General features: G+C 47.1%; 1 protein-coding gene across 1 annotated transcript in view; it reads left to right on the top strand.

Moving 5' to 3' along the window:
- The window catches only part of CD68 (CD68 molecule), an 89182-nt gene that overhangs the window by 47586 nt on the left and 24864 nt on the right, over positions 1 to 16732 (top strand). Inside the window, exons 3-4 of the mRNA XM_078671580.1 lie at positions 697 to 819; positions 12105 to 12177. Coding sequence (XP_078527706.1) covers positions 697 to 819; positions 12105 to 12177 — 196 coding nt within the window. The remainder of the gene's footprint in view (positions 1 to 696; positions 820 to 12104; positions 12178 to 16732) is intronic.

The following is a 16732-nucleotide window of genomic DNA, read 5'->3' as shown; positions in this document are numbered from 1 at the left end:
TCAGACAGGGTGGAGCTAATACCCCACATCACTGCCACAAGAAAGTACATCAAAGGTCCACTATCAGCCAGGGCTGGCCTAAACAGCAATGGATCAAGAACACATAGGGATGGCTTAAAATAAACTGTGTTGAGCCAAGTCCATATATTACCAGTCTAAGAAAACACAGCATGGGCCAAGATCACACAGTGCTGAGCCAATTTCACTCAATGTTGGGCCAAAGAGTCCAGGATCAATCAACACTAGATCAACTTATCACAAAGCTTAGCCAAGATTACATACTGGTGGCCAGAAATTATAACCAGGATCCTGCTGACCCTTATGCACAGTTCTAAACCTGGTAAACTTGTACTGAAAAGCTTGAGGCATAAACATGATGGTCCAAATTAATCTGTCCCTTTAAATGCAAAGGACTGCATGCCTATTTCAGGGGGTCATGGCACTGCACTAGCTGTGAATCTGCACATATTGGTAGTTTGAGACTCGCAGTGACTTTGTCTGATCATGTCTAGCCTCACCTCTACCCCACACACTAGCCACGCCCCAGCTCAATTTAATGAGGCTCTGCACTTATGCTTTCCCATTTAAAGCACTGCGTGGCCCCATCTCCCCATGGGTGTCATGATGTCACCTCCTCATCGCATCCTGCTGGTATCTTTGTTTTTGATGTGTCCTTTGTCTCTTTCTTTGCACTAGGTATGGGGGTCAATCACAGTGCCAGGGCCCGCCTACACCACTGCATCCGGGGACTGCTTCAATGACACAGCCATGCTGAGGCTCACCTTCCCGGACGGCTACATCCAGTTCACATTTCAGAAGGTAGGCAGTGGGATGCTATGGTATGCTGTCAGATGAGGCCAGTTTAATATATCCTATGTGGTGTGCCATGCTATGCTGTGGTATGCTTTCAAGTGAGGCCAGTGTAATATATATATATTTTTTTTGCAGAGTTTTATATAGCGCAAACTAGACCCGAACTGAATCAGGTATCAGAGCGCTTTACATAGCACCAGTTACGTTACATGAGGACACGCATTCATTTTAGGCACGGGGAGATTAAGTGATTTGCCCAGAATCACAGGAGGTATGATGTGTGGAGTGCCATGTTGTGCTATGGGTGCCAAAAAATCCTGCGTGGGAGTCACTGTAGCTGCATGCCGCTCAACCTACCTGGCTAAAAATCGACTTACCTGCGAGTGAGTCAACCTACCCCTATTTATTTATTTATGTGATTTATATAGTGCCTGCCTACCCGGAGCCTTCCCAGCGCTGACGATAAGAGCTACAGTGAGAGACAAAGGCCCCTTAATGGCTTGATGGAAATAGCCAGGTCTTCATCTTTTTCCTGAATATTAGTTAATTTTGCTGCCCTCTGAGTTCCGACGGAAGAGAACTCCACAGTTTTGAGACCAAGTGGGAGAAATATCTGCCTCCCCATCTGGATGTTTTAATTCTTGTGGTGCTGAGGAGGTGTGCGTGGGAGGACCTTAGAGATCTCGAGATGGTATAACACAAGATAATGGATTTAACCGCATCGATGCTGATGACGGAAGCGCTCCGTCATCAGCCGCGGTGGCGTTGTGCTGATGACGGAGCGGTTCCGTCATGGCCCGCCCGACGCGCCTGCGCGGTGCTGATTTCGCGCCTGCGCGGCGTGTTCTATTGAGCTATAAAAAGGTCTTTAAATGTTATTCTTGACACGATTGGAAGTCAATGGAGTAGTTTCAAGGATTCTCTAACTGGTGCTTGTCTACGGAGTTTATGCAGGAGCCTGGCCGCCGCATTCTGCACCGTCTGGAGCTTCTTGATCACATACTTTGGAGAGCCCATGTATGATGAGTTACCAGACTATCAAAGACTGCATGACTGTTTTCCTTAGTTGCTCCGGGTTCATTTCTAACATCTTTCTGAGCGTCCTCAGAAGTCCAAAACAGATGCCCGACAATTTGCTTGCCTGCTCGCACATTGAGAGTGTGCTGTCGAGCCATATACCTACATTTTTTACAACCAGTTTAGGAACTGGAGGCTCCCCCATACAGGGAGGCCACTGATTTAGGGGTCTCGGGATGGACCTGTTAACCAAGATCATAAATTCGGTCTTGTCACCGTTGAATTTTAAGAAACGATCTGACATCCAGTTGGCCAGTTTTTCCAGGCAGGGGCCCCTTAGAGAGTCTCCCTGATGGTGATCCTGTGGCAGAGCGACGATCAACTGGGTGTCGTCTGCGTACGAGATGCCCAGGATGTCAAATTCCTGTATAATGTTGGCAAGCTGCCTTACATAAATATTGAATAGGCTTGGGCTTAAGGAGGAGCCCTGTGGCACTCCAGACTTTAAGGGTAGACTGTCAGAGAGGCAGTCCGGATCCATAACTTGGATCGACCGATCATCTAGAAAAGAGCATAGCCACTCCCAGGCTCTGCCCTGGATACCAATTTCCTTCAGTCTGTTTTTTAGCAGGGCGTGATTGACGGTGTCAAACGCCACGCTAAGGTCAAGTAGTATAATAGCGACTGACCCTCCGCCGTCAAGTAAGAATTTAAGTTCCTCTGTGACAGTACGAAGTGCTGTTTCGGTACTATGGAGGGCGCGGAAGACCATCTGCGCGGGATGTAGAAGTTCTTTCTCTTCCAGGAATTTGACCAGAGTTTGGTTGACATATCTTCATGAAGGTCACATTTGCCTGCATATAAATCATTACGTACTTGCTTAACCCCTTCGGTGCTGATGACGACTCCCGGTCGTCATGCGTCACGGTGGGTGTGTGCTGATGACGGCCGGGAGCCGGCATGACCATGCCCGCGATCGGAATGTCCAGCACCGGCGCGGAATTCCGGCCGCAGCCAAGGTGTTAAGAGTCAATCCAGCTGCACGGGGGTCACTCTACCTGCAAGGGAACCGCTCTATCTGCGTGAAAGTCACTCTACCTGCAAGGATGTCAATCTACGTGCATCAAAATCAACCCTGCCTGCCTGGGAGTCAATATACCTGAAAGAAAGACAATCCTGCCTGGAGGGGAGTTCACCCTACACATCATTTCACCTAGGAGTCATCCTGTCGGTGTGCGATACACATCAATACACAGGTGGGGTCATCTTAGCCCACCGAGTAATATACGACTGAGAATGTAATTTGCTCAAAGTGTTGTAGCCCCAGATTACAGGTGAAGTATAGAAAAGGGGATGTTTGCTCTTCAGTTTCTTTTGAGAATAATGCTCCAGGCAGGCTAAGCAATAACATAACACATCAATACATCAATGATGACGTAATACAGCAAGACCAAAACTTCTGTACATTCTTTTGTACATCCTTTCCTCAAAATGCCTTGCAAAAACCCCAGGCGAACCACGAGGGGGCGAAACACGTGTTGGCTGTGATCCTCTGGTCAAATCTCAGATTGCACTATTATTTCACTCTCTTGTACATATTGATGTGTAATGTTATTATTTAATCTGAGTATTATTCCAAAAAGAAACTGTTTGAAGTGCAAACATTCTCTTTATTGCACTTCCTCGGTTAACTCTAACTGTGGCGATGGGGCTGCATCTACACACCTAACGTGGTATGTACTGAGATCTAGGTCCACTGAGAACCACTGAATCCTGAGGCCCCACTTCCAGGTGGTAAACCAGACCACAAACTGATGGAAATAATGGGGAATAACATAAAATTAATGAATGCCTTTCAATCACTGGATAGAGGAATCAGTACGGGCAGGTCTGCTCCATCTACAAAATCCACATTTGATGAAGTAGAAATGTTGGGAAATGTAACCTGGTGCAAAAAGAATACATATGTGAGGATTCTTCTAAGATTGTTAAGGCGGAAGAAGCAACTTTAAGAGAACTCCGAGGACAGACTAGCCATGTGTTTTGGAGTCCACTGGTACCAAGGTCCACCCAGTCTTCAATGATATAATCTTTAAGGATATACTAGCCATTTATACTTGGATCTCCTGGTTCCAAACTCCACCCAGCTTCCCATGTCATGAACTCTGGAGACACACAGAGCTAAATCTGAGTCCAAGTTTTTGCCCACGATGTCAGACGCTGGGCACAGACCCGTTGAAGACCCCAGATCCTCATCTTCCAGTAGGGTTCGGACCCACTAGTGCTGTTGAGCTGGTTCTAATGGTCATCTGAGAGAACTCGTCACCGCCACAGACTAACACTAACCACTAGTCCCAGTCGTGAATGCCTGTGGGTGTAAGGCTCACACGCCCCCCTGATAAGACTAGAAGTTGATTGGTTCAAGGTCTGCCACTCAGAAGCCAGGTAACAACTCATCACTGGATCATCTGATGGCGGCAACAGGGAAGTGAATTGGAGGTTCCCTGGACCGCCCCTTCCCGCTTCTGTTTAAGGGGTGCTTCTGCCTGATAGTGCAGTTTCATCAGACTTGGAACCATCTTAGTCTACGTTCATTGAGCGCCAGGAAGGGGGTAGAAACCCGAAAACTCTGAACTAAAGTTCACTGGTCTAGCGCCTATTCAGCACTTCAGTGAGCCAAGTATCTGTTCAAAGAGATCAATCAATGTGATCATGATTGACTGACAGGGTCAGTGAGTTCGATCCTTAGAATCTGAGGGATATTTACGTGTACTCCATCAATACTGCAGAGCAGCGCGTCACCGCCACAAAACCTAACTGCACAGTAAACTACAGCATTGGATCACACAACATAGCAAGACACAGCCTTAGATAGATTAGCATAGCATAAAGTGCAACTTCCTGGCACCGACACTGTGCACATAGTCACCCAAAGGTAATCCTGCCTCAGCCTATGCCTGTCACCGAACTCAGTACCACATTCACTAACACTTGGGGGTGAGCAGTAAGAGGATAGCATGTTTGTTGTGGGCCCTTTAAGAGGAAGGATCCTTTTTGCGATGTATAAGTTGTGTGTTCTCACTTCTGTGTTACTGCCTGTACCTGTCATTGAACTCAGTAACATATACAGTAAAACTCAGGGGTGAGCAGCAAGAAAGGGGACAGAATGTTTGCTGAGGGCCCTTTAAAGGGGAGGGGGGGCACATTGAGGTGTATAAGTTACCTGTTCTAACTCCTGTTTTATTTTTGCTGCTGTGGGACGTGATAATGAAAGTTGTTGAGCATAATGTTAGCCCTGTCCCTTGCTTTAAAGTGGATAAAGTTCTCTAACACGAGGAGAGCACAGGGTTGGATATAATAGCACAGGGGAAGTGCAGCATAGCTCCCTAAAGCATGGTGTCAAGGCACTCCAGCAAGTTGAAAAGCTCACTCGTACCCCCAAAAGCCTCTCTTTGTGCCCCCCTTTTCAAGTCTAATGCTGTTATATTATCACACTCCTCAAAGGATGTCCCCTGAGCAGGCTCGTGCTTTTGTCTTTTTATAGACTTTTGGTTACAAGAAGCGGATGCTGGGTTTGAGCTCTTGTCACAAATGTAGACACTTCATTTCCCCTTCGTGCCCCCCCCCCACCCCCTTCCCCCTTGTGCTGTCTCAGCTTCCCCTTTTGAGGAACAGGAAAGTCTGACTCCTGATTCCGACATTCAGCCGAGAAAACAACTGGCAGAGGAGGGCGAGTGCCCCAGCAAGGGCAGTGCCCACTGCTCCGCCAAAGGACCTCTGTCCTGGCAGGAGAGCCCCTATCAGGGAGCAGGGAGTGCGCACGCGCTGCACCCATCCACTGATTGGCTGGTACCGCCCCTGGTGAAGGTGCACTTTAGGGCTTATTTATGCGAGCCCTGCGTCACTTTTGCTGCTCATAGGGCCTCAGCTGGTTTTCATAATTTCTAGCTGACCGCCGACAAACGGTCTGGGCCTCCCCGGACTCTGCTGTGATGCCGCCATTGGGTGTCGGGGTCCCGCAGGGCTCTATTTTGAGCCCGACCCTCTTTAACATCTTTATGGCCCCTTTGGCGGCATTGGCGGAGTCTTTCGGGGCCCGGATCGTGTCCTACGCTGACGACACACAGCTCCTCTTCTCTTGTAAGAGTGGAGGAGATTTTAATGGAGAGAGCATCCGGGATTGCCTTGAGGCTGTCTTTAGATGGTTTCATCTGAGTGGCCTCAAATGCAATTCTGAGAAGTCTGAAGTTCTCTTCTTCGGGTGTGCGTCGGATCCTGACTGGCAAGCTTGGTGGCCTACCAACATGTTTCCACCATCCCGTCCATCTTTAGTTGCTAAGAACTTGGGGGTTAAGATGGACAAGGGCCTGACGATGAGAGCCCAGATCTTGGGGGTGACGGGCACCTGCTTTGGCCTCCTCAAGGTGCTGAGGAAGTTTCTACCCCTTCTATCGGAAGAACATCGGAAACTGACCGTGCAGGCTTTGATCGGGTCCAGGTTGGATTATGCTAATGTCCTTTACCTGGGCCTGCCAGAGTATCTGCTGCAGCGTCTCCAGGTTGCGCAGAATGCTGCGGCGAGAGCCATCTATGGCTTAAATAGGCGAGCCAGTGTTGCGGGTCTCTTGCAGACCTTACATTGGCTGCCTATCCGCAAGCGGATCATCTTTAAAACGCTGACTCTGGCCTATAAAGCCCTCCATGCCGGGGGCGCGAAGTACCTCCAAAGGAGACTGGCCTTTTATCATCCGGCCCGCGCTCTCAGATCGGAGTCACAGTTCTTGGCGGTGGTGCCACGTGTGAAAAGAGCTCGCATTGGAGGTCGCTCCTTTGGACTGTTGGCACCACAGCTGTGGAACTCTCTGCCGCTGACACTTCGGGGCGCCACCAGTCTACTTGCTTTTAGGAAGGGTCTAAAGACCTGGTTGTTTACTTTATAGGCTTTGTTCCCTTTTTTTATTGAGCTCCCCTTTTTTTTGTTTTACAGCTGTGTTATGTTATCTCGTCGTAGGTCTTGCTGCTAAAGCGCCGGGATACTCTTTTTGAGTCGCCGCGCGCTATATAAAAAAATAAATAACATAACATAACATAACATTTATGAGAAATGACGCATCGCTGCGTGAAAGCAGCGATGCGTCACTTCTCAGTGCGCACTCCTTGCGACACACCTGATGCGTCATATTTAATGTATGACGCATCATGTCGAAAGGAGTTACAGATACGTCAGTATTTCTGACGTATCTGTATGGCGCAAAAGTGGCGCATTGCTGGAGTGTGTCACAAAAGTGACGCAACTCCAGCAATGTGTCCTTTCACATGGGGAAAGCCCCATGTGAAAGGGACTGCGTAAGCCTTACGCTTGCTGTGGGGCAGGCGCAAGATTTTGACGCAACGGCGTCCTAAAAGTGATGCAGTGAAATCTCATAGATTTCACTGCGTCACTTCTACGTCCCTTTCTTGCGTCAAACCCCCCCCCCCTGCATACATTATACCTGGCGCAGGTATAATGTGGCGCAGGGGTTTACAAAGTGACACGTCTACCTAGATGCGTTACTTTGTTAATATGGCGCAACAAGGCACATTTTTTACGCCACTGGTGCGTCACAAAAAGTGACGCACCGGCGGCGTGAAAGTGACTCACAGCCTCATAAATGAGCCCCATAAAGTGGCTCATGCGGGACGCAGGGCTCTGAACCCGATTGATGAAGTCACGTAAAGCCACCCTGCGTGGTTTAGAGTGGCCTCATAAATCTTGAGTGAGGCAACACAAGGCATATCTCTGCATCGCCTTACTCTGCGCCGGGGAGGCTTTCCATGGGGGTTGCGGTGGTTTTTCCCACAAAACACCCATGGATTGTGATTTCAAAATCATGTAAACCTGGAGAAGTGCCAAATCCGTAAGCCTCCTGAGGAGAGGCGTAACGAGGAGGAATATGTATTTTCCTCCATGTTTTTTCCTCTTTCTGGGCCCGATTCACAAAACTAACTTAAGACAAAATCCTAAATTTACTACTTTTGGTATTCACAGAAGTTAGGATTTTGTCTTAAGTTTGTCTTAAGTTTGTCTTAAGTTTGTTTTAAGACAGACTTAAGACAGACTTAAGACAAAATCCTAACTTATGTGAATACCAAGAGTAGTACATTTAGGATTTTGTCTTTAGTTAGTTCTGTGAATCGTGCACATTATGTGTGATTTATTCTGCAGCACAGTTAGAAAGAGGAAAGCCCCTCTTAGGATTGCCTTTGTGCAAGAAAGTGCCCCTTCCTGCACAAAAAGAATCCTGCTGAGAACACAGGTACTCTTGCCCCATGGTGCAAGGGTGTCTAGGTTGGAGCTAGGCTTCCAAAATGGCCCCAGCACAGGGGGAAAGGACAGGAATGCACTGTAGTGCATAAACACAGTATATTCCTGCACTTTCACTTGGGTATATGCGCTGCCCTATGCCAAAATCCCATAAATTAGTGCCTGACCGTCTGTGCACTCCAGATGCTTGCAGTACAACCGAATGGCCATCGCTTGCAGTTTTGGACCAATTTAAGACAGAAACAATTGAAGAATATGGGGCTGACACCTTAATATGGCACCGTAGGTATTACTTACTATGCACGTCCATTCCCAGTAAGGCAGAGCAGCAGGAGTGACTACCAACTGAGTTATCTCTCTAAATGCTGAGTCATGACTGTCCTGGGGTGGAGTTAACCTGCTTTCAGACCCCCTTCTAATCGAGACTATATGTCCACGGTTCTAGAAGGAACCCTACAGCTCTGGGCTTCCTCCCTTACAGCGAAGATGAAAATGTGGAGTCCCTGAGACTCCGGAACATAAGATGCTTGCTGAACTATGACGATGACATGCCTCAAGGAGAACAACATAATCCTGATCTAAAAGAATATCTACACCTAGTGCAGAGGGAGAGTTGTGGTGCAGCAGCCAGAGCAGCAGACTCCGGAGCGCGGGGCAAATGGTTCGATCCTCAGTGCCGGCGGCAGCTCAGCTCAGCATCATGTGACTCTGGGCAATAGCTCACTTAGACTCCCCGACGGCACCCAGCGCCTGGATACCCTTAGGGCTGATAAGTCGCACTTTACAAATCTGGAATTAGTGTTCCTGTACACTACTCGTTGTTGTAACATGAACAACACAACTACTAGGACCAGTTCAAGTATGTACACTTACGGCCATGTTCTGGTACCCCAACACGTGATTATACAAGACGGTACTCACTAGAGTCATCAGGAGCTTCAATCGGGGAACACAAACATACTTACTGGGGACCCTTGCCCGTGCTCCTCAGCAGAGCATAGTGTGAGCGGGCCTTACCCAGACTCGCTGAGACATAAGACACCCCCATACAGAGTACCTATGCTTCAGGGACCCTGTGGGAGCCCTGCTTGTGGGGGTGAGTCCGCTTATACCCCAGGCACTTACACCCCAACTCCTCAGAAAACCCCCTTTATGGATAGTGGAGAAGCGTGGCTCAGTGGTTAGAGGCGGCAGACCCGGAAGCTGAGATCGGCCGTGGACCAGGGTTCGATTCCCCGCCTCGGCGGGTCTCGGGCTCAAAAATTCCACGGACTTGACAATTCTCGCTCCGGTGCCTACTCGACTCACGGGGTCACACTCTGCGACTCTGGGCAATAGCTTGCTTAATCTCCACTACGGCCCCTCGCGGCGGGATGCCTGGCTTTCACCTTGTGGATACCCTGCCGGGGTATCTCACAGGGGAATACCAGGACGGGTTCCCTAAGCAAGCGCCTTGATACCTTCGGGTGATACGTGCGCTATGTAAGTCGCAATACAATACATAGTGAGTCCAATAGTCTTCCTAAGAATTCTCAACAGCTGTCAATGAGCTGTAATAGAACAAATCAGAAATGGACCTGACTGCTTGCGTTCCTCTTACATGCAGTTTTTAGGTCTCACCTATAGACTGCTTTCAGCTATTTGTTGTTGAAAGAACTCTAAACCTAAAGTGGGCTGTGGATCAGCCACTGCTTACCACTGCTTGACTTTCTTGCCACCCTCGACTGCTTGCTGCTTGTTCAATAGTTTATCTTCCTCGACTCGTGTTTGTCCTTCCCCTGGAGTATAGCTTTTTTATCATCCCTTTCATTGAATAACTTGCATCCTTCCATTGCTTGCATTCAGGGAACTACTTTTTTCAGGTAAGTGCATGTGTTTTCTTGCTGTCCAGTCCCCAATATCGTTATTTGCTTCCCCTAGTCCTTCTGTTTATTATTTTTTAAATCCTCCCACCCTCAAGCCTCTCATGGCTCTCCTAGTCCCTGTGGGTCCTCAGTATGACTGCATCTCTCCTCCCCAGACCCTCCAATGCCCTGATATCTACCGCCACTCGAGAGCATTCACTTTTTAGCCCCCTTCACCCACTCTGCTGTTGCTTCCCTTCTCCCCCCCACATACTTGTAACCCATGTGTTTTATTCACCTCTCCAAGATGCAGCCTGCCCTCTTGGATTGGTGAATTTAAAAAAATGACGTCTGCATCATGACACATCATCATGCCTATTTTTGATGATGCTGAACATCATCAGCAAAAAGCATTGGCAAAGCCACCAAAGGATATGTTGGGGTCCTTAACAGCACCAAACCACAAGAAGTACCACATGAGCATGTGAGCAGAGTCCACGAATAACTGTGAACGTGAAAAAGGGTCAATGGGAGTCCTATGGTCCTATGACCCTAGTGCAAACAAGTTTCAGTCCTATATAGGTCAGAGAGGTCCTGGACTTTCTTCAGGGCAGAAAAAGAGATCGTCCTCGCTGGAGGACCTCTCTGGCCTGTATACGACTGAAAATGGCACTAGGGTCGTAGGACCATAAGACTCCCATTGACCCTTTTTTCACGTTTTTAATATCCCTTACTGATCCACTAATAAAGGGACACTGGGATCTGTTTGCGGATCTTTCATCTTAAACTCCCCCTGGCCATATCACATCAAGAGCTCCCAACACTGTGGTCCAGCCCACCCTGACTTCTAGGGTTCAGGGTGACCCGATGATGAAGCATGACACCACTAGGGTGTGTGAGGGTAATATAAACAAAAGGAATTGTTTCCTTCCCCACTCCCTAGTAGGTAACGACTCATGACTTCAAATAGGTTTTTCCCATACCTACTTAACCAGGGTTAATCATAGTTATTCGTGGACTCTGCTCACGTGCTCGTGGGGTACTTCTTGTGGTTTGGGATGTAAACATGGGAGGACGTATTCCCATTAGAGGTTTCCTCGCGGTCCTTACGGAACAGGGGTGGGTTCTTTCCCCTGTTTGCTATAGTTTTTTCGCCCTTAACAGCATCCATGAGCTATGAACGAACATGCCGTCTAAATCCGAGTGCTGAAGTGACCGTACAGTCTTAAAGGGATCCAGAGAGGCTGCTGGACCTCGAGAGCCTGCCAGCGACATCCCAACCAACAGCGTCACCCAGGCATTGCTAATAGGGGCGTGAAATGATGTTTGAGGAAAGTTGCAGGATGTCCCGTCCCGTCTCTGGACATGATGAGAAGACGAACAAGACCAGGGCCGGCTCCAGTCAATAGGCTGGGGGCGAGGGGGTAGGCATTCCAAAACCCCACAAAGAAAGGACGTGCCCCCTCTCATCCACAATCGTGCCACCACACAGCAGTACAGATCTTCCTATTGAATAGAAGGACATGTGCTGCCTCTAGTGGGGGCACCATTCATTCCTTGGGGGGGAGGGGGCAGACCAGGGCATCAATCTTTTAAAGCAATTCTAATGACCATGCTTAGGCGGCACTAAACTCTTACATAAGAAGTCTAGAGCAAACCTGTAGCAAAGAAAACATTTATCAAAACAAAGTAAAACTGTAGATACAGGTTCTATATCCCAGTGAAAGGAATGGGAAGGCCCCTTCAAAAGAAACCTTTAAATTGACTAACAACATTTACTTCAACTGCTTACTGCAACATGTTCCCCTCACCCAAGGTCATTCCTTTTGGGGAGGTCAGGCTTCCAGTCATTTCTTTCACAATAAGGTTTGAAATACCTCTTGTTGCTCTCTCTTGTGTTTTGGGGGGACGTATAGAGAAGTTAAAGAATTCCTCCTCCTCTCTTGTTGGTATAAACTGAAAATCCTCTATCTGTGGACTTACGGTTAAAGGTAAGTATCTTTTTCTTGACTGAGAGCATGACCTGTACAAAGTTGATAACTACTTACCCAGAGCCACTTGAAGTTTGGGAGGAACCTTGATAATATGCAGCCCAATCACAGCAGCTTTTCTCTCTTCATTTACAGAACACTTCTCTACAGAATGTCTACTTGAGTGACATTCTTCTAAGCATCAACCACACTTTCCAGGACTCCAAAGGTGAGTTATCTGCTTGTAAGAGGAGGACATGGTTGGATTTACATCAGGATGCCTTTGCTAAGTGTGACTATGAGTGACTTCTAAACAAGGCCAAGGCGCGGGGTCCTAGTCCCAGCACAAGTACCATAATTGGCAGCATGTTTCTCCAGACAATCCTGAAACATATGGGTGCTAAATGCCCTGTGACCTGCGGCTGCACTCAGGTCTCTGAGGTCCACCTTACATCAACACTGTTATTTACCGCACATCTGTGGGCAGCACTAGAGTTCTAAGTCTGATAGAACCCTTCACTGAAATTCCCCCAGCTGTTGTTTCCCTGATATGTCAGCCTCCTGTCTGCTCTTGAACCCTCCCCACCCCTAAGCACAGCCTCTCCGCTCTCATTCGATATGCTAGGACCACTTGTGCAGCACCCACTGACAGTCCCGCCTGCTCTACCAACGTCACACCATGATCCTCTGCCACCAGCTTTAACGTTCTTGATCTGACTTGTAAAGGGCTAGGGAAAGGAACATGGCAACCCCATGCTTTATTCCACCGTGGTTCCCTTGGTAGAGTGCTGCAGCAGGCACAGGGGGCATCTCTCCCATGGTTCAGAAGCCTACTCCTTGTGTCAGAACACAATCAGAAATACAAACACAAAACATAGAGTCTTGGCTTATTTCAGAGAGAAATATCACAGCATCACACAATTAAGACTGTATGTTTTTTGGAAACCTTTTCTGGTAATATTCAGGAAACAGACAAAGCTAAAAGATTGTCACAAAGGGATGAGAAATCTATTGGATAAATGGATTGGATACTATGTGACTATGTGCCCAAATGGAATGAATGATAAACTTGATATGAGTTGTTACCTCATTTATATTTGTATGTAACCTGTATTGGCTAGGTAGTGCTACAATGCATAACGCCGACTACATCTTGTGTTTGCTTTGAACATGATTTTGTTATGCATTATATCATCCTGTGCTGGTGGTGGTGCTAAAGTTCTAACGTGATACAGCCTTTCCTAATCCCATCTCTTTTCACGTCCATGAGGTCCAGTTATAGGCTTTCTTTCAACACATTGTTGCCCTTCCAATATGGATGAGGCCTTTTGTCGCTACCATAGAGTTTTCAGTTTTGTCGATTTTCTTTGCTATCATCAATCAGGCTAATTTCCCAAGTTCTATGGTCTACACGCTTACTTAAAGAACAGACTAGTTTGGAACAACCACTTATTTCAGCCACAAATCCCTGCTAACATTCATGTGCAGATTAACTGTAAACCTCTTGATCACCTCGAGCTATTTGGAGGGTGACAGAATGGTTGAATAGATTTTTTAAACTTCAGTTCCCGGTAAATAAGTTTATTCTGCTTGTTGCATCTTTCACACACATGAAAGGTAGCAGCCTACCCTCACATGCTGTTAACTAATTTGTATCATTGGACTTGCCATAAGCATTGGTAAATGCATTTTGGAATTAACTAAAAGTTGACTTTAGTGTCTTGGTATCACTGTATGTTTGGTCTACTCGCAGGCATTGATTGACCCAACCGATGGGGATGAGATGTTCTTACATGTATGAGCGTTGAGTAATTTTCTCTCATAGCTTCTCCAACCTTGCTAGAATCGGTGCGCTGTATTCGCACTTGTGTGGGCATTCGGCACCAAGAAGTAGATTTCTGACCTACACTGGGCTGTTGGAGAATAACATTTATGTTGTTGCTGTTATTCTAACTGGAGGTTTAAGATCATATGTTGAGTTTAGAGCACTGTCCTTTTTGGATGGGCTTCACCTTTTTGTTGCCATTCACACAGCATCGAAGCTCCAGGATTGGCTTCTGAAACTTCAGCAATAGATGAGTTTGAATAACCTGAAATTTCATGGCGACAAAACTGAGATTCTGTGCACATTTGTGCCGCCTTCTCTTTGGAAAAATCAGTTTTTGGACTATAGTCTTGGGTTCTCCTCCACAGCCAGCACTGGGCTCTCCTCCATAGCCAGTGTGTAAAGAACTTGGGAGTCAGAATTGATTCATCTTTGACTCTGGTTGATCAATTTTTATTTGAGGTCAACTCCTTTTTTTCCAGTTTGCTTCTTGAGTCAAGTTCTTCAGTTATTCTCATTGCCACATTAGATGCAGGTCCTGGATGTGTTTACATTAACTCAGATTGATTTCCGTAGTTCTGTGCATTTTGAATTAAAAGTTCATTGAATTCAGAGATTACAGATATTTCAGAATTTTGCTGCCAGATTGGCTCTGAACCTCTATTCACAAGATCACATTTTCCCATCCCTGGTTATACTACACTGGCTCCCTGGAAGGAGAGGACCATTTTCCAATCAACGTGTTTGATGCATAAAACTTTCTACTCCCTTTAGTCATTTGCTTTGCATCAGCCATTCCAGTAGAACTGTCCCAATGGTTTCCACGGGTCAAAAACAACATTTCTTTTGGCCGTTCCCATATTTCTTCAGATTCCTGTTGGTGGTAGGGCTTTGTCCGCTGCTGCAGCTTAAACATGGAGCTCTATACCTTCACATCTGCCTTGAGGGTCAAATCTAAAGATGTTTCCTAAAAGCCTTGGTGGTTTCCATCTAGTTAAAAGTTAGTTTTTTTTATTCCCTCTCTTTTCATAGAAAACTGTGCCTTCCTGGGGCTTTTTCTTTTGGTTTTATCATCGCCAAGATATCCTAGTTGGGTGAGCGTTGCGCTTTATAAATTCAAAATACGTATACAAATAATGGAGGGAGATAATGGATTAACCCGGGATCACACAATTTGGTGAAGTGGGAAGCAGAGATTGCAATCCAGTACTCTAGGGGGCATATCATCAGCAAAAAGCGATAAGTATCGTAACGTAAATCACGCTTATTTCATTTAGAGGTCTATCGCTGGATTTTCTCGCCCTGTTAGCGGCGTATCATCAACGCTTTGCACAGAGGTGATGTGAAATCCAGCAATAGTGGCGTAAGGCAGCGATAGCGGGATGAATCCTGGGATGATTTTCGGCAATAATGGAAAATCTTGCTAATACAAAAGTGTGGACTTAAACTTAGAATCCACCTCCCATTGTAAAGATGGTTTAGTCCAGTTTTGATCAGGCGTACAGTACCTGCGATACTCGCGGTTAGCACTACTTTATTTATTGCTGGTGCTGCATTGTAAATAGTGCGAAGTTGTGCTTGAATTGTTTTTCAGAAAAGGGGGTGGTGATGAACAGAGTGCCTGAATTAAGCAGACCACTCTTACCCAGTCCAAAGATCAGGGCTTGATCCATCACCGTTTTTTAGCTCACTGCACCATCCCAGCTCAGAACTTGGCTATATGCAAATTAGTCTGTTCCTGTCCCAGTGCATGATGGGAACAGGGCAAACCAAACTACCAAGCCAATTCTTATACTGGGAAGGAAACAAGCTTCCGGAGACCGGTTTCTGCCATTTCAGGCGTCGTCGGCCCGGCTTGCTTGAATTCTGATGGTGCAATGAGCAAGGGACTCACATCTGAGTATACCCTTCCACGCTTATGGTGGACAAAATGATTCAGAAAAGGGGGTGGTGATGAACAGAGTGCCTGAATTAAGCAGACCACTCTTACCCAGTCCAAAGATCAGGGCTTGATCCATCACCGTTTTTTAGCTCACTGCACCATCCCAGCTCAGAACTTGGCTATATGCAAATTAGTCTGTTCCTGTCCCAGTGCATGATGGGAACAGGGCAAACCAAACTACCAAGCCAATTCTTATACTGGGAAGAAAACAAGCTTCCGGGGACCGGTTTCTGCCATTTCAGGCGTCGTCGGCCCGGCTTGCTTGAATCCTGATGGTGCAATGAGCAAGGGACTCACATCTGAGTATACCCTTCCACGCTTATGGTGGACAAAATGATTCAGAAAAGGGGGTGGTGATGAACAGAGTGCCTGAATTAAGCAGACCACTCTTACCCAGTCCAAAGATCAGGGCTTGATCCATCACCGTTTTTTAGCTCACTGCACCATCCCAGCTCAGAACTTGGCTATATGCAAATTAGTCTGTTCCTGTCCCAGTGCATGATGGGAACAGGGCAAACCAAACTACCAAGCCAATTCTTATACTGGGAAGAAAACAAGCTTCCGGGGACCGGTTTCTGCCATTTCAGGCGTCGTCGGCCCGGCTTGCTTGAATCCTGATGGTGCAATGAGCAAGGGACTCACATCTGAGTATACCCTTCCACGCTTATGGTGGACAAAATGATTCAGAAAAGGGGGTGGTGATGAACAGAGTGCCTGAATTAAGCAGACCACTCTTACCCAGTCCAAAGATCAGGGCTTGATCCATCACCGTTTTTTAGCTCACTGCACCATCCCAGCTCAGAACATGGCTATATGCAAATTAGTCTGTTCCTGTCCCAGTGCATGATGGGAACAGGGCAAACCAAACTACCAAGCCAATTCTTATACTGGGAAGGAAACAAGCTTCCGGGGACCGGTTTCTGCCATTTCAGGCGTCGTCGGCCCGGCTTGCTTGAATCCTGATGGTGCAATGAGCAAGGGACTCACATCTGAGTATACCCTTCCACGCTTATGGTG

Source organism: Lissotriton helveticus, chromosome 12 (assembly GCF_964261635.1).
Source record: "Lissotriton helveticus chromosome 12, aLisHel1.1, whole genome shotgun sequence".
Classification (NCBI taxonomy): Eukaryota; Metazoa; Chordata; class Amphibia; order Caudata; family Salamandridae; genus Lissotriton; species Lissotriton helveticus.
The sequence above is the reverse complement of the archived record's forward strand: the minus strand, read 5'-3'. Positions and strand labels throughout refer to the sequence as shown.